Here is an 18,298-nt window from a genome sequence, read left to right as displayed (position 1 = left end):
GGAGACAGCATATAGTTAGATGATCTCTGCTTTTTGTGCGTGTGGTAAAACACACATAACAATACTAAAGTGAACAATTCGGTGGCAGTTGGTACATTCACAGGTTTGTGCAGCCGTCACCACTATCTAGTTCCAGAACATTTTCATCGCCCCAGAAAAAAACCCATACCCACCAGCACTCAACTCCCAGCCCCCGGCAACTGACATTTTCTGTTGCTACGGACTTTCCTATTCTGGGCGTTGTCTATGAACAGAATCATGCAGTGTGGTTCTCTGTGCCTGGCTGCTTCCACTGAGCACGAAGATTTATGGCTCACACCGTGTCGCTTTGCCTCTCGCCTGCATCAGCCCATCTCGGCCAGAACGGACGTCCAGCTCTGTGCTAAGCAGTTCCCATGCTTTATCTTGTTTGGTTTTAATTGTTGTAGCAATCCTGAGAGGAGGAGGCCGTGGCCATCCCTCACCCCTTCCAGGGGGTAAGTGGCATCTCAGCACCCACAATCCTATGCCTTCCAACTACCCACTCGGCTCAAGTTGGCACTGGCTCCCCATTTTCTAACTCTGTGACCTCGAGTGGGTTACTTAACCTCTCTGTGCCTCCATTTCCTCATCTGTAAGCACGGGATAATGACAGCACTTTCCTCTTAGAGTCGTTAAGAAGATTAAAGGAGTGAACAGATGGAGCATCCAGCTCACCTGGCATGCAGTGAGCGCTTGTTCTCAAGATCATTCCCCTGGGGAGGGAGCAAGTGGAGGAGTGAGGGTGAAGGGGACAGTGAGGAGAAGAGACACAAGGCCCAGGAAAGTCAGGCTGGTGGACTCTGCTCTGTGCTTCTCATGGCCTATAGAGTCTCTGAGTTCTAGGAAGGGATCTTGCATTGTCTGTTTGTCACCTCTACAAACACCTGCACCAGGGCTCCCACCTTTTTCAGCCCCCAGGTTGGACGTAAAGCCTGGTGGTCCCTGTGTACTGATAGCTTTGGGGTGCCTGCCAGTCCAGGCAGTGGGAATGGGCCCCCAGGAGCTCTAATTCTTAGGCACGACCCTGCCTGCCTGGCCAGGAGTGGACACCTGACCCCAGGTGTGCCATCTCATTCTCTTACCCAAAAATTATAACCAGAAGACCCGGAGACTGGCAGCTGGAAGCTGAGACAAGTTAAGGGCTGTTTTTAAGATGCAGGAGATCTACGAACACTTCCTCCCTTTGAGGCCTGTCCACCCACTTCTTCCTTGGTGCCAATGAGAAACCCCAGCGTCCTTCAAATAATACACTGCTTTTGTTTAAAAAGAGTCTCAACCCAGGAATTCCCTAGTGGTCCAGTGGTTAAGACTGGGTGCTTTCACTGCAGGGAGCCCGGGTTCAATCCCTAGTTTGGGAACTACAATCCTGCAAGCTGCACGATGAGGCCAAAAAAAAGAGTCTCAAGCCAAATGCCCAGCAACAGGTGAATGGTTAAACCCAATGTGGTCTGTCCCTACAATAGAATACTATTCAGCCATAAAAGGGAGTGAAGCACAGACACAGGCTACAATGTGGATGAACCTGGGAAACATGACGCTCAGTGAGAGAAGCCAGACACAAAAAGCCATATATTGTATGATTCTATTTATATGAAATGCCCAGAATTGGTAAATCTTTAGAGCCAGAAAGCAGATTAGCATTGTTGGGGTGGAGGGAGGAGGAGTGGGGAGTGACGAGGACACAGGGTTTCCTTTTCGAGCCATGGAAATGGTTTAGAAGGGGATAGAGGTGGTGCTTGCACTAACTATCAATGTACCAAATGCCACCCAGCTGTTCACTTTATGTTATGTGACTCACACCTCAATTTAAATAAGAGGAGTGTTAACCTAAGACATCCTGGAATGACTCCTCCATGTGATGGATGTTCTCTGTTGCCCCCGCACATCCATCCTCTGCCCCTACTCAAGTGCTCTCAGAGGCTGACCCACAGGCACTGCGCTCTCCACACCCCTGGCGCTCTGACTTCTGGCCCTCTTATTTGGCCAATGGGAGGAAGGGAGGAGAGAGAGGCTGGGGTATTTATTCTTCAAAATCCAACTCTTCCCCAAGGCTACAGCTCCTGATGGATAACTGTGTTGGGTGGGGAGGCAGGGGAGCAAGAGTTCCAAGGTGGGTCCTGAATCAGAAGGCCTCAGCTCATCCCTGTTCCCCGGTCACTGGCTGCTGCACCCGCAGCAAATCAATGATATTTCTTTTCTTTTATTTTTTTAAAATTGGAGTATAGTTGCTTTACAATGTTGTGTTAGTTTCTGCTGTACAATAAAGTAAATCAGCTATATGTATACATATATCCCCTCCCTCTTGGACCCCCCCCATCCCACCCATCTAGGTCATCACAGAGCACTGAGCTGAGCTCCCTGTGCTATACAGCAGGTTCCCACTAGCTAGCTATTTTACACATGGTAGTGTACTTATGTCAATCCTAATCTCCCACTTCGTCCCACCCTCCCCTTCCCCCCATGTCCACATGTCCGTTCTCTACATCTGCGTCTCTATTCCTGCCCTGCAAATAAGTTTGTCTGTACCATTTTTCTAGATTCCACATATATGTGTTAAGATGTGATATTTTTCTCTTTCTTTTTTTATTTATTTTTTTTTATTTTTCTCTTTCTTACTTCACTCTGTATGACAGAGTCTAGGTCCATCCACATCTCTACAAATGACCCAATTTCGTTCCTTTTTATGGATGAGTAATATTCCTTTGTATATATGTACAACATCTTCTTTATCCATTCACCTGTCGATGGACATTTAGGTTGCTTCCACATCCTGGCTACTGTAAATAGTGCTGCAGTGAACATTGGTGTGCATGTGCCTTTTTGAATTATGGTTTTCTCAGGGTATATGCCCAGTAGTGGGATTGTTGGGTCATATGGTAGTTCTATTTTCTGAGTGTCAGTTTCCTCACCTACAGGTCCTCAATTATCTTTTTTTCATTGAGGTGAGATTCACATAACATACCATTTGAGGGCTTCCCTGGTGGTGCAGTGGTTGAGAGTCCGCCTGCTGATGCAGGGGGCACGGGTTCATGCCCCGGTCTGGGAAGATCCCACATGCCGTGAAGCGGCTAGGCCCGTGAGCCATGGCCGCTGAGCCTGCGCATCCGGAGCCTGTGCTCCGCAACGGGAGAGGCCACAACAGTGAGAGGCCCACGTACAGCAAAAAAAAAAAAAAATACCATTTGAAAGTGTATAGTTCAGTAGCATTTACTGCTTTCATAGTGTTGTGCTCTATTTAGTTCTAAAACCTCATCACCACCCCAAAAGGAAACCCTGTAACCACTAAGCAGTCCTTCCCCATTTCCTCTCCCTCCAGCCCCTGGCAACCACCCATCTGCTTTCTGTCTCTACGAATGTGCCCACTCTGGACATTTCACACAGTGTATGGCCTTCTTTCCTCTACACTGATGAAGGATGGAAACTTGGAGCTTCGGTTCTGCCTGAGTCCAAAGCCGAATTCCTCTCCTGGTTAAGGGCAGGGCCCTTCATCAGGGGCACCAGGTAGGGGTGAACAGCCTGGCAGGAGAGCCAAGGGGGACGGCAGCTTCTGGAGTCCAGGCGGCTTACCTTGGCCATGGCTTCCTCGTTGCCCTCCACTATCTGGAGCTTTATCAGGTTCCATAAGTCCTGGGCGGGCTGGCCAGTGCCCTGGCTGCCCTCCAGCAGCTGGGAGGTGGAGGGCAGTTCCTGCAGCACGGCCAGCTGGCTCTCCATCTTGTCCACATGGCTCACCAGGTGGTCAAAGACGTTGCTGAGCCTCTTCATGGGGTTAAGGATGGGCTGGAAGTCTCCTTCCCGGGGCATGAACATGGCTGGCGAGGTGTGGAGGAAGTCCTCATCTGCCGAGAGGACCTTCTCAAGGTCAGCCATGTGGATGTGCTCCAGGATACCCTGGAGTAGGAGGTGCAGGGCCTTGAAGTTCACCACCCTGCACTGTGGGATGGCGATGTTGACCAGCTCTGAGAACGTGAGCGAGAAGCTCATTCTGCCGGGGTTAGGGGCAGGCTGGGCTGGCCTTCTGGGAGTCCATGGGGACAAACGGTGGCTTTCAGTGGACCCGCAAGCTGTACAGACAGGTCCTCAGGGGCCCGGGGAGCCTGCAAGTCACAGTGGTCAGGGAGAAAATGGCCTCTGTCCCGGCTGGAGCTCAGATGAGTTTCCGGTTGCTAGGACACCAGAGAACGTGGGCGAGCGGGCAAGCTTCTGAGAGCCTGGGGTGGGCAGAGCAGCTGCCCAGTTAATTGTTGAGGAATGTTCCAACAGACCAACAGGCTGCCTTTTAATTCAAACCCTTCAGTTTTGTAAGACCAATGACCCCTTCCAAGAAGCGTGCAGGGGGCGTGATGGAGAGGCAGCTCGCTCCTTGGAAGCCTCCAGAATCGGGACAGAAGACAGAGTTCTCGGAGTTAGGAAACCCCAGCTTCCCATAATGGAAGACCAATGAACCGGGCGGATGTAAATTTGCTAGCGGATCCCAAAGCCCTGAATTTCTCCTTGTCTAACCAACAGGAATTTGTATTGGAACAGACACTTCTTGCAGCATCAGTGTAAATACCACATAAATACCACGGGTCAAGTACACAGCTCATAACTGGCCTCCAAAAAAAAGTCAATGGGGTCAAGTACACAGCTCATGACCGGCCTCCAAAAAAAAGTCAATGGGGTCTCTAGGGAAAGATGAGCCCGACTCTGGGGCGGTTTTCAGGGCCTGGGTTTGGCAGTCGAGGTCTCTGTCTTCAGGATCTGGTACCACAACCAACAGCCAGTTTTGTTTCTGACATCTGCCTGTGTTGTGGTGGCTGATGTCTGCTGTCCAGAGCCTTAAGTGCAGCGACTGCCCCATGAGAGGGCTGGACAGCTCACATGCACAAAAGTGGGAGGTCTAATCACACACAGTCCAGCTACAAACCTCCTGACCTGCTTGCTTTGTCAAGGGCAGAGTTCTGGGTATCGAGATGAGTGGCCTGAGGGCTGACCTCGTCTGCCCTCAGCTAGAAGGGGCACAGGGGAGGAGAGAGGCAGTGTGGACGGGAAACTGGCCCAGCTGGGGGGGCCTTGGTCCACTTCAGTGAAGGTGACTTCCCAGAAGCCCCAACCGACAGGGGGCTCTGCCTGTGATGGGCTCAAGACCAAACAAGGCCGGTAACAGTCATGTCTGAACTCAGACAAGAACAGAACATCATCCAAACTACAAATATGACCATGTGGCCCCTGTCCTGGCTGAGCCGAGTGACTGCTGCTTCTCGACCAGCTAGACCGTTAGCTTTGCTTCATTCCTCCGGCCTTCGAGATAAGACTGGTTAAAATACCATAGAACTACCCCTGCTTCCTGACAGCACCAACCCAGAATGCTCCCCGCATCGCCTGACAAGGGCCAAATCCCAGAACAAGTCCTTCTACCTTAACCCTCTTGTGAGATGTCCCTGGGATCCCCACTGTGTTGTTAGACTAAAATTTCCTTTTTCTTTTTCTTTTGGTGCACTGTGTGGCTTACTGGATCTCAGTTCCCTGACCAGGGACTAAACCCAGGCCCTGGCAGTGAAAGCACCGAATTCTAACCACTAGACCACCAGGGAACTCCCCATAGACTAAAATTTCAACTGCTGCCTTGACATCTTTGGGTCTCACAGGCCCCCTTGGTTTCCCCTGCTCTTGTCAGAGGTGCCCCCCACCCAGCAGGGAAGGCCCCCCACCCTGCTAGTTCCCCCACCAGCCAGACCAGCTGCACTCCACCCCGTCCTCATCCTGAGGGGCTTCGGTTCCCTGCCAGCCTGTGAAATTATTCAAGCAAGCCCATCATATCCATCATATCCTCCTGTGGGAACCACCCCCCATTACTACAAAGACTGCACCCACAGCCCTGCTGGTTCCCTCTGCTTCCTAACTCCAAGAATTCTGTCTTCTGTCCTGATTCTAGAGGCTTCCACCAGGTGGCCCTCGGTGTCCTCTTCCCCCAGCTGTGAGTATATGCGTGGATCTCACCTGTCCAGTGCCAGGTGTGGTACTATTGAGGGTGGGGTCCCTTCCTACCAAGGGGTGAGCGGGAGGTGATCAGAACAGGCACGCTGTATGTTCTCCCTTATGGCAACAAGTCCATGAGGCCAACTTTGCTCAACTACAGCTGGGTTCCTGGTGGTCTCGGCTGGAAGGACAAGACCTTAGAGAAAACCTTCAGTGGTTGGAGCTTTTTGGACTTCCGACCAGCAGACTGGGGACTGTGGCGCTGTATTATTACGGAACCAGAAGCAAGACCTGCCCAGGTGGGTGAGGGAAGGTAAGGGGCGGTGAGTGAAATGGGCTGCTTAGTGTAGCAGCAAGGCTGGAGGGGAGAGCATAGGGCCAGACTACACGCCCCACAGGCCTTACAAAGAAATGTGAGAGACAGAATCTGAAGCAATTCTCAGTCACTGGGGGCCAGGCTGGGCAAGCTGGTGTAATGACAAAGTGGCTCTTTGTCATTTTGGGGGGGATGCCTGGCATATGAAACCATTCCTGTGTCTGGGGAAGTCTCCACTGTAGGAGTCCTGGTGGGCAGTGGAGTGTTACTAGGCCCCAGCTTACTCTGAGGCTAGGACACCAGCATTTAGGGAAACGTCACAGTCGGTGCTGGCAGCTCCTGCAATCTCAAAGAAACTCACCTCACAGAGCCCAATCTGGTCTCAGACCTTCAAGATAAGGGCTGCAAGCCCACCACAGAGATGCTGATATACTTCCCAGAACCCGGCACTGGACCTGACACTGATTCTTCATTCTCTCCTTCAACCAATATTTATTGAGCACCTACTGTGTGCCAGATGCTGCTCTTAATCATGGAGGAGACCTCAGTGAGGCCTGAGGAGGTCTCTGATCTCACAGAGCGTACAGGTTAGTGGGGGAGATGGACACTTATTTTACAACAAAGAAATAACTTCAGGTAGTGAAAAGAGTTATAAACATAATAAAACAGGGCAGGGAATTCCCTGGTGGTCCAGTGGTTAGGACTTGGCACTTTCACTAATATGGCCTGGGTTTAATCCCTGGTCGGAGAACTAAGATCCCACAAGATGCACAGCGCAGCCAAAAAAAAAATTTTTTTTAATTAAAAAAAAAAGGGACTTCCCTGGTGGCGCAGTGGTTGAGAATCCGCCTGCAAACGCAGGGGACATGGGTTCGAGCCCTGGTCCGGGAAGATCCCACATGCCGCGGAGCACCTAAGCCTGTGCGCCACAACTACTGAGCCTGTGCTCTAGAGCCCGTGAGCCACAACTACTGAGCCCACGCGCCACAACTACTGAAGCCCACGCGCCTAGAGCCCGAGCTCTGCAACAAGAGAAGCCACCGCAATGAGAAACCCACGCACCACAACGAAGAGTAGCCCCCGCTCACCGCAACTAGAGAAAGCCTGCTTGCAGCAATGAAGACCCAACAACAAAGACCCAATGCAGCCATAAACAAACAAATAAATAACTAAATCTATAAAAATACAATAAAAGAGGGAAAAATGAGAGTGGAGGATGGGCATTAGTAGGCTTATTGGAGTAGCCAGCCTCCAACATATACTCCAAAGATAGCTCCTGGGATTCACACCCAGTGGTCTCCCCAAGCACTGTACCAGCTAACCTGGTCCTGGTCCCACCAGCCTGCATCTTGTACACACATGCATTTGCTCATTTCACATTGCAGAATGGCAAGACCTGGGAAAGCCGTGTATGTTACAGGTGATTTGATGCTGCTAAATCGAAACACTGATGATGAAAATGCAAAAAAAAGTCAATGTGTTAGACTTGAAAGGATCCATAAACTTTAAAAATTGTGTCGTTCACCATAAAACTCCTAGAAGAGAATGTAGGCAAAACGCTCTCTGGCATAAACTGTAGCAATGTTTTCTTAGGTCAGTCTCCCAAGGCAATAGAAATAAGAAAAATAAACAAATGGAACCTAATCAAACTTACAAGCTTTTACAAAGCAAAGGAAACCATAAACAAAACAAAAAGACAACTTATGGACTGGGAGAAAATATTTGCAAATGATGCAACTGACAAGGGCTTATACAAAATATACAAACAGTTCCTACAACTCAAGAACATAAAACAAACAACCCCATCGAAAAATGGGCAGAAGACCTAAATAGATATTTCTCCAAAGAAAACACACAGACGGCCAATAGGCACATGAAAAGATGCTCAACATTGCTAATTATTAGAGAAATGCAAATCAAAACTACAGTGAGGTACCACCTCACACCAGTCAGAATGGCTATCATCAAAAAGTCTACAAATAATAAATGCTGGAGAGGGTGTGGAGAAAAGAGAACTCTCCTACACTGCTGGTGGGAATGTACATTGTTGTAGCCACTATGGAAACCAGCATGGAGGTTCCTCAAAAAACTAAAAAAAGAGTTGCCATATGATCCAGCAATCCCACTCCTAGGCATACATCCAGACAAAACTCTAATTCGAAAAGATACATGCACCCCTGTGTTCACAGTAGCACTATTTACAATAGCCAAGACATGGAAACAACCTACATGTCCATCGACAGAGGAATGGGTAAAGAAGATGTAGTCTATATATACAATGGAATACTACTCAGCCATAAAAAAGAATGAAATAATGCCATTTGCATCAACGTGGATGGACCTAGAGACTATCATACTAGGTGAAGTAAGTCGGAAAGAGAAAGACAAATACTATATGATATCACTTATATGTGGAACGTAAAATATGACACAAATTAACTTATCTACAAGACAGAAACAGACTCACAGATATAGAGAACAAACTCGTGGTTGCCAAGGGGGGGTGGGGGAGGGAAGGACTGGGAGTTTTGGATTAGCAGATGCAAACTATTATATATAGGATATATAGCACAGGGAACTATATTCAATATCCTGTGATTATCCATAATGCAAAAGAATATGAAAAAGAATATATATATATGTATAACTGAACACTTTGCTGTACAGCAGAAATTAACACATTGTAAATCAACTATACTTCAAAAAAATTTTTTTTAAATTGTGTCACTTTAGGTCTTAAAATAAAATGTATGTTATAAAAATGAAAGACCCAAAGAGCTGGCTGCTTGTATGGAAGAGGTCACCTCACAGGGTTTTCCCAGCTTCCTGGAGGGCCTGCTGTCGCTGGGGAGGGACCCTGTCCTTAGGTCGGCAGAGAGCAGCTGTGAGCTGGCACCACTCAGTTCTGATGGCAGAACCCTAATTCAGAAAATTTCAGGACAAACTTGTCACTGGGAACTTCTTTGAATGGCTGGTCAGAGCCAGAAGCCAATTAACATGATTGGAAACAAGCAGTAGCATTTTTTTTCCTCCCAAATAAATTGAGGTCAACGATTAAATCAGTTCTGTAAAGTGCCATTCTTCTGCTTCACCCAGACAAACCATTTTTCTCGCTGGATAAGTAGCTAAGAATGATAACCAGGCAACCTTTCCTCTCTTGCTCTGGGAAGAACTGAGAGGTGGAAGGCTCAGGCAGCTGGTGGAGGATTAGAGCTTGTGGTGAATGTCTGCACTTTCTGGCTGCCCAGTATCTGGACTTTCTGCTCATCCAGGGTGGGGGTAGAGGTGAGGGATCTCACAGCAGGTGCAGGCGACCTGTCCACTCCTCAAAAGTTGAAGGTCTGGGAGTTCCTTGGTGGGCTAGTGGTTAGGATTTGGGCTGTCACTGCCGTGGCCCAGGTTCAATTCCTGGATGGAGAACTGAGAAGATCCCGCAAGCCACGCGGTATGGCCAAAAAAAAAAAAAAAAAAGAACAAGAAGAAGCTGAAGATTCCACCCTCCCCACCAAGGACTCGTTTGTAGTTAGATGTGAAAATTCAACAAGGCAACTGCTGTCCCTGGTTCTGAATTTCGAGACCGATATTTTTAAGAACCTGTTTCAACACAAATCAGCTCTGGACTAACCCACAGGAAGCTGTGGGGCTGTGGGGTAAGCATTAGTCTGGGATGGTCTGTGGAATTGCAGTGACTCAGCCCCTTCTTACCATGTTGGGCAAGATACCTGATCTCAGGGAGGCTACTTACCTCCCTGAGCCTCAGCTTTCTCATCCCATCCTTATCTCACTAGGATGAAGGGCAGATGGAAAGGGAAGGGAATTTTCAGGACGAGAGCAGTGCAGTTGAAGGTCCAGTGACTAGATCACTGGGTAATGGCGCACTAAGCTTCCCTGCCAGGCTGTCTGGGGTGGCATCTTGGCCAGGCCCAGCTTCCTGGTTCCCATCCAAGCTGGGTTTCCCAGCCAGGAACATAATTCTGTGAGCTACTGTGACCTTCCAATCAAGTCTTTTTCTGCTCAGGTAACCTGAGTCAGTTTCTGTTGCTTGCACCCAAGAACCTCCAACCAGTCCGAAATGCTCATTTGTGAGGCTGGCTAAACGAAAGGAAAATGCAAACAGAACCCTTACAAGTGGTAAGGGGCAGCTGGGTGTTCTGGGGAGGCTACAGCCAATTAGAGCCTGCACTTGTTGGGTTCCTTGATGCCCACCTCTCAGGAGAGCGTGTCCAGGTGGGAGTAGGAGCTGCAGGGCCCACATTTCTCCAGGGGGAGGGATAAAATATAAGTTTACATTTGTACTGGGACCCAGACAAGGCACTGTCCAGCTCCCTTAAAAAGACCTCAGACCACAGGTTTCCAGGGACTCGTGAGAGATGCCCAGGGATCTTCTAGATGCCTTACTCCCAGCAATCATCCACATCACAGCCTTCATCAGTCCCTACTGACTTTTCTTCCTAAATATCTCCAAATTCCATCTACTTCCCTCCTTGTCCACGGCCAGCCCTGCAGCCCCGTGCTTAGGACAAAGACCAAAGCACTTGACGTGGTCTACAGGGTGCATGGCTGGATACCTTCTCACCTCTTTTTTCTTTTTTTTATTTATTATTTTGTTTTTAGCTGCATTGGGTCTTTGTTGCTGTGCATAGGCTTTCCCTAGTTGCAGCGAGCGGGGGCTACTCTTCGTTGCGGTGCACAGGCTTCTCATTGTGGTGGCTTCTTTTGTTGTGGAGCACAGGCTCTAGGTGCGTGGACTTCAGTAGTTGTAGCACGCAGGCTCAGTAGTTGTGGCACACAGGCTTAGTTGCTCCGCAGCATGTGGGATCTTCCTGGACCAGGGCTCAAACATGTATCCCCTGCACTGGCAGGTGGATTCTTAACCACTGCACCACCAGGGAAGTCCCTAATGTTTTTTTTTTTAAAGTATATTTGGGAAGTTTTCAGGCATTATTTCTTTGACTATCTTTCCTGTTCCTTTCTCTCTCTCCTCTCCTTCTGATACTTTCATTACATGTATGTTGGTGCACATTTCTCTGAGGCTCTGTTCAATTTTCATTTTATTTTCTATTTTTCAGATTGTATAGATACAAATCTCTATCGATCTAGCTTCAAGCTCACTAGTTCTTTCTTCTGCCAGTTCAAAGCACTTCTGTTTTATAGATGAGGAAAAGAGGATCAGAAAACTTAATTTACTAAAGGTCACACATAGCTAATAAGTGGCAGGGCCAGGACTTGAATCTAAGATCTCAGCTCTCATTCTGCCAATCACTTATTCAATCATTCATTCAACCATTTCTTTCAATAAATAATATTTACTGAAAGTCAACTATGTGCCAGAAACTATTCCCAGGGCTGGAGAACACCAAAAAGACAAGATTCCTGCCCTCATGAAGACAGCAATAAGTAAACAGATAAATAAGGTAACAGATGATGGATGTGCTATGAAGAAAGTGAAGCAGGCAATGAGATAATGGGGGTAGGTGCTCAGGGAGGCCTGTTTGCAGAGGTGACATCTGAGCTGAGACCTGAAGAGAGGGAGTTCCTGGGGTTCCTTTGACAGAGACCTTTCTCCTCCTTCTCTGTGTCTCTGTCCCCAGAACACACAGCCCAGCACATAGGAAGGACTCAGTAAATGTTTGCTAAACTGGATGACAGGTGCAAAGGAGTTGTTAACTCTCATGGGCCATATTAATGATAGAGAAATGTTAACATTGAAATCGTTCATGTTTCCATTTAGAATCATTCAGCATTTAGATTTGAAGGTTTGGTAATACCAAGTGTTGGCAAGGATGCGACTACAGAACTCTCATATGCTTTGGTGGAGTGTGAGTTGGCAGAAGCACATTGGGAAACTTTGTGGCACGGTCTACAAAGCTGAACATAGGAGCACCCTGTGACCCAGCCACTCCACCCCTTGGAGGGCACCTGACAGAAATATGCTCATGCCATACACCAGAAAGTCTGTGACAGCAATATCAGAATAGCTAAAAATTCCTACCTGGGAATTACCCAGATGCCCATGAACAGCAAAACAGACAAACTGTGGTCTGTTCACAAAATGGACTATCACATGACAATGAGAATGAACACTGACAACTATATACAACCATGTGGATTCCTTTCTTTTTTAAAATTAAAAATTTTTTTTTTATTTTTTAGGCTGTGCCACGCAACATGTGGGATCTTAGTTCCCTGACCAGGGATCGAACCCATGCCCCCTGCATTGGGAGCGCAGAGCCTTAACCACTGGACAGCTAGGGAAGTCCCTGGATGACTTTCGTAGGTGTAAGATTGAGCCAAAGAAGTCATATACAAAAGAACTCATACTATATGATTCCATTTCTGTAAAAATTACAAAAAGGGAGAAAACTAATCTTTGTTGCTAGACGTCAGGAGTGTGGTGACCCCGGGGTGACCTCATGCTTGGAAGGGAGCATGAGGCAGGTTGCTGGGAGGTGGGTACAACAGAGTGTTCGGTTTGTGAAAATGCATCATGCTGTAGCTGCTCTTTTCTGTGTCAAAGGTCTGAGAATCTGCAACAATTCAAACAAATCAATCATCCAATCATGTGGATTCTGCAGGGGTGGCAGGCTCCCCTCCTGTCCTGTGCAACGTGAGGGCCTGAGTCTGACAGCTTCCTCCCTCACCTCGTTCGTGCTGGCTAGCGCCGCCTCTGGAGAGCAGTGTGGGTGGTGAGGAATCAGTCCAGGGTCACAGGAGCTGGGTCTGCCGGCCGCTGGCTCTGCAACTCCTAGCACATTACTTCTCTGCTCAGCTTTAGGTAAATGCACACAGGCTCCTTGTGGGAATGCAGAGAGGGGTGAGTGTAAAGAGCTTAGCATGGCACCTGGCACAAAGCAAGTGCTCAGTGATGTTAGCTGCATCTCCCAAAATGATCACAAGGCTGTGTTTGAGGCTTTCAAGCCAGTAACGCATCAGCCTGGTGGGTGGAAGGGGGTTAAGGAGGACACAGAGGACTGTGGGAGGAGAGCGGCACCCAGAGGGGCTCAGGCTCTGCTCCAATGGGCAGAACCCTTTAGTTACCTGGAGTGTTGCATTACAGAGCTGTACACGTTATGCTCCAACTGGCTCCAACTGGCTCCAGCTTGTAATAGAAGATACAAAAACAGGCAAAACAAATCTATTCGTAGAAGTCGGGCTAGTGGCTTCCTCGTGGGGGGACAGTGAGTGGAAGGGGGCACAGAGGAGGTTGCCGGGGAGAGGAGGTCTCACTCTGTGTCTTGACCTGGTGCATTAACGAGTGAGGTTCATGCAAATGCATCAAGCTCAACACTTAAGACATGCACTTTTCCTCTGGGTCTCAATGTAAGAATCAGGCCCAATTTTAGCTCTGGCCTGACAGAACTAAACAAAGAAGGCTGAATATTACCCCGGCCCCCATGTTCTGTAATGCAGGCTCCAAGTCAGGAAGGAAAGGCCAGCGGGGAGGCCACCTCCACATGTGCGCCATCGTTTTGCCAGCAGATGGCACTGGTTTAGAGAGGATGGAGGAGTTCTGACTTTTCCCACTCTGGACCATTTTCTGCACAACCTGGGAGGCAAACGGTTGGATGAAAGTTGCTGGGAATCCAGTGGGCCAGCCCCATTGAAGGCCAACATGTGTTCATCCAGCGGCAAGAGGATGATCTAGTGGCAGGGGCCCAAAGGCACCCGTCACCAAAGGTGTGCTGGGCCTGAGGTGCTCCAGCTGGCCCAGTTAGGGTCAAATCTGCACTGAAAATAAAGGGCGGCTGGCTTTGCAATACAGGTCGGTGGGCAGAGGAGAAGGCAGGTGACACGGAAGGAGCCGTGGGTGTGTGTTCATGAGGATGGAGGTGTCTGCAGAAAGTGAATGCTCCCCAGGAAAAGGTGAGACAAGCAGTTATCCTGCAGGATGGCCAATGACTCCTGCCACCTCCTGGGATGGCTGGTCATGGGCTTCTGGTCTCACATACGCCCCTATGGATTCTATAGCAAATAACATGGAAAACATCTCTCTGCACAGAGGGGGTGGGGGCTTGCCTTTATTTTGTTGTTTCATTATGTGTCTGAATTCTTCTGAGTTGCTTTGGGTAGTGTCTTTCTCTCTCTCTCTCTCTCTCTCTCTCTGGTAACTGCTTTAAGGTATAATTCACATTCACCCATTTAAGTGTACAATTCAATGGCTTTCAGTACACCCACAGAGTTGCGCAACCATCATGACAAACAAGTTTAGAACGTTCTTATCACCCCCCAAGATAAAACCTGTACCCATTAGCACTCACCTCCACTTCCCCTGAACTCTCCCAGCCCTAGGCAATTGCTAATCTTTCCGTCTCTACAGATCTGCCTATTCTGAACATTTTACATCAACGGAATCATAAAATACGTGATATTATGCAATAATATTTTGCATATATTGGGTCCTGTGTGATTGACTTCTTTCAACTCGCATGATGTTTTCAAGGTTTATCCATGTTGTAGTCTGAATTTCAGTCCTTTTTATGGCCGAATAATAATGCATTGTATGAAGAGAACACATTCTGTTGATCTACTTATTAGTTGATGGGTTGTTTCCACTCTCTTGGCTATAGTGAATGTGAACATTCATGCTATGAATATGAACAAATGCTGTGGACATTAGTGTATGTGTTTCTGTGTGGACATATGTTTTCATTTCTCTTGGGTGTATTCTTAGGAGTAGAATTGCTAGTGACCCCATGTTTCATCTTTTGATGAACATTTGCCTTTGTTTTTATTTATTTTTTAAAATATTTATTTATTTTTGGCTGCGTCGGGTCTTAGTTGTGGCATGCGGGATCTTTTTGTTGCAGCACGAGGGCTTCTCTCTAGTTGTGGCATGGGGGCTCTCTAGTTGTGGCACACGGGCTCAGTAGATGTGGCGCACAGGTTTAGTTGTCCTGCAGCATGTGGGATCTTAGTTCCCCAACCAGGGATCGAACCCGTGTCCCCTGCATTGGAAGGCGGATTCTTAACCACTGGACTACCAGGGAAGTCCTACCCTTAGTTTTAAGTGCAAATACAACTCAATCATCTCATTTATTCCTTGATCCCTTTAACAGCAAGTAGTAGATGGCAATTCCATTTTTGTTAAGTGAGGGAACTGAGGCCCAGGGCATTGAAAGGATAGCAAATAGTAACAGCTACTATTTGTATCGAGTGTCAGTAAGTGCCAAGATCCGTGCAAAGTGACCTAACTGCAGTAAGCCAATCCATCCTCACAACAGCCCCCTGAAGCTGGTCTTTTTTTTTTTTTTGGCCATGCCACACGGCTTGCAGCATCTTAGTTCCCCGACAAGGGATTGAACCTGGGCCACAGCAGTGAAAGCGCCAAGTCCTAACCACTGGACTGCCAGGGAATTCCCAAAGCTGGTTTTATATTTAATCTCATTTTGTGGTTAGAAAAACTTAGTACTTTGAGGACTTCCCTGGTGGCGCAGTGGTTAAGAATCCCCCTGCTAATGCAGAGGACACAGGTTCAAGTCCTGGTCCGGGAAGATCCCACATGCCGCGGAGCAACTAAGCCCGTGCACCACAACTGAGCCTGCGCTCCAGAGCCTGTAAGCCACAACTACTGAGCCTGTGTGCCACAACTACTGAAGCCCGCGCACCCTAGGGTCCATGCTCCGCAACAAAAGAAGCCACCGCAATAAGAAGCCCGTGCACCGCAACGAAGAGTAGCCCCCGCTTGCCGCAACTAGAGAAAGCCCGCGCACAGCAACGAAGACCCAACACAGCCAAAAATAAAGAAAGAAAAACTTAGTACTTTGAATAAGGCCACACAGTGGTATAGTCCAAGACTTGAACCCAGTTCCATCTTACTAAATTGTAGGTTCTCACTGGTGCTCAATCCCTCTGCCATTGCAAGGACTCTGGAGGGTCAGCAAATCCCCACCAGCCTCTGGCATAGTAAGGTTTGCCTGTTCTTTTCTACTGCACAGAACACTCTGGACCACCCTTTGCCCTCCCTCCTCTCTGACCCTTCTCAGTCTCCACGGGGCTTTCTTCTCCATCCATCCTAGGGTCCTTTCCCTTCCTAATGGGTCTTCCTGTCTCCGGTTTCCACCCCTTCCCCGTTGCCAGAATGATCTGTCTAAAGCACAGATCTGATCACATCACTTAGCGTAAAATTCTCACCATTCCCCATTACTACTTAACAGGGTAAGTTCTACATTCCATATATTGGTCTATAAGACCCTCTTGTTTCCTTACCCACCACCCTCACATTTCATACCCTACACTCCAGCCATAAAGAACTGCTTGCATTTCCCCAGAGATGCTCGGCATCATTTCTCTGGGACTTCGCATAAGCAGTTCTCACTGATAGGAGTGCCCTTCCCTACTTCTTCCACCTGGGGATCTCCTACACATCCTTCAAGTCCCAACTTCAATGTCTATCTCCTCTCTGAAGCTTTCCCTATCTGGGTGCTCCCTCCCTGACCTCTCAAAGCACTTGCGGTCTTCAACACAAGCTGTTACATTAGTCTCCCTAGCTGGAGTGTGCACTTCAAGAACAGAGATTGGGCTTTATTACATTCTGTATATTTCCAGGCCTACAACAAGATCTTGCTTGGTTGAATGAGTAAATGGATAAATGTTCAATATCTGCACTGTCTCATATAATAGCTACAAGACACATGTGGCTCTTGAGCCCATGAGATGTAGCTGAACCAAACTGAGATGTGCTGTAAGTATAAAATACACACTGGATTTTGAAGACTTGGTGTGGGAAATAAGAATGTAAAATATCTCATTGATAATTTTTTATACTGATTAAATATTGAAACAATATTTTGCATATATTGGGTTAATTAGTACAAATTAATCTCACTTGTTTCTTTTTACTTTTTTAATATGATTAGTAGAAACTTTAAAAACTGCATGTGTGCTGGTTTCCCAGCTTCCTAATTGCTTCTCTTGGTCTAAACCACGTTCTACACAGCAATCAGAATGATTCTTTAAAATGTCAATCGAGGGCTTCCCTGGTGGCGCAGTGGTTGAGAGTCCGCCTACCGATGCAGGGGACACGGGTTCGTGCTCCGGTCTGGGAAGATCCCACATGCTGCGGAGCGGCTTGGCCTGTGAGCCATGGCCACTGAGCCTGCACGTCCGGAGCCTGTGCTCCGCAACGGGAGAGGCCACAACAGTGAGAGGCCCGTGTACTGCAAAAAAAAAAAAAAAAGGTCAATAGAGAGACTGCCCTGCTGGTGCAGTGGTTGGGAGTCCGCCTGCTAATACATGGGACACGGGTTCAAGCCCTGGTCCAGGAAGATCCCACATGCCACGGAGCGACTAAGCCCGTGTGCCACAACTACTTTGCCTGTGCTCTAGAGCCTGCGAGCCACAACTGCTGAAGCCCGCACGCCTGGGGGCTGTGCTCTGCAACAAGAGAAGCCATCGCAGTGAGAAGCCCCTGCACCGCATAAAATCGAATCATACGCAGTTGAGTCTCATTATTAGTGGTATATATGTTCTATAAAGTCGCTGCAACCTCTCAGCCATAAAAAAGAATGAAATATTGCCATTTGCAGCAACATGGATGGACCTAGAGATTGTCATATTAAGTGAAGTAAGTCAGAAAGAGAAAAACAAATAGATGATATCACTTATATGTGGAATCTAAATTATGACATAAATCGGGAACTCCCTGGCGGTGCAGGGGTTAGGACTCCGTGCTTTCACTGCCAAGGGCGTGGTTTCAATCACTGGCCAGGGAACTAAGATCCTGCAAGCCGCATGGCACAGCCAAAAATAAATAAATAGTTAAAAAATAAAATATGACACAAATGAACTTACAAAACAAACAGACTTACAGACATAGATAACTCACAGAGTCATGGTTACTAAAGGGTAAAGGAGTGGGGAGGATAAATTAGGAGCTTGGGATTAGCATATAAAAACTACTATATATATTGAATAAAACAGATAACAAGGTTCTATAGCACAGGGAACTATATTCAATATCTTGTAATAAACCATAATGGGAAAGAATGTGAAAAAGAAAAA

At 47.8% G+C, this 18,298-nt stretch overlaps 1 protein-coding gene across 1 annotated transcript in view; it reads right to left on the bottom strand.

Moving 5' to 3' along the window:
- Window positions 1-18,298, bottom strand: part of C16H16orf96 (chromosome 16 C16orf96 homolog) — a 54,896-nt gene that overhangs the window by 34,599 nt on the left and 1,999 nt on the right. Inside the window, 1 exon segment of the mRNA XM_049699404.1 lies at window positions 3,589-13,091. Coding sequence (XP_049555361.1) covers window positions 3,589-4,005 — 417 coding nt within the window. The 5' untranslated portion in view covers window positions 4,006-13,091.

Source organism: Orcinus orca, chromosome 16 (assembly GCF_937001465.1).
Source record: "Orcinus orca chromosome 16, mOrcOrc1.1, whole genome shotgun sequence".
Lineage (NCBI taxonomy): Eukaryota > Metazoa > Chordata > Mammalia > Artiodactyla > Delphinidae > Orcinus > Orcinus orca.
Note: the sequence above shows the minus strand (reverse complement) of the source record. Positions and strands in the feature narration are given on the sequence as shown.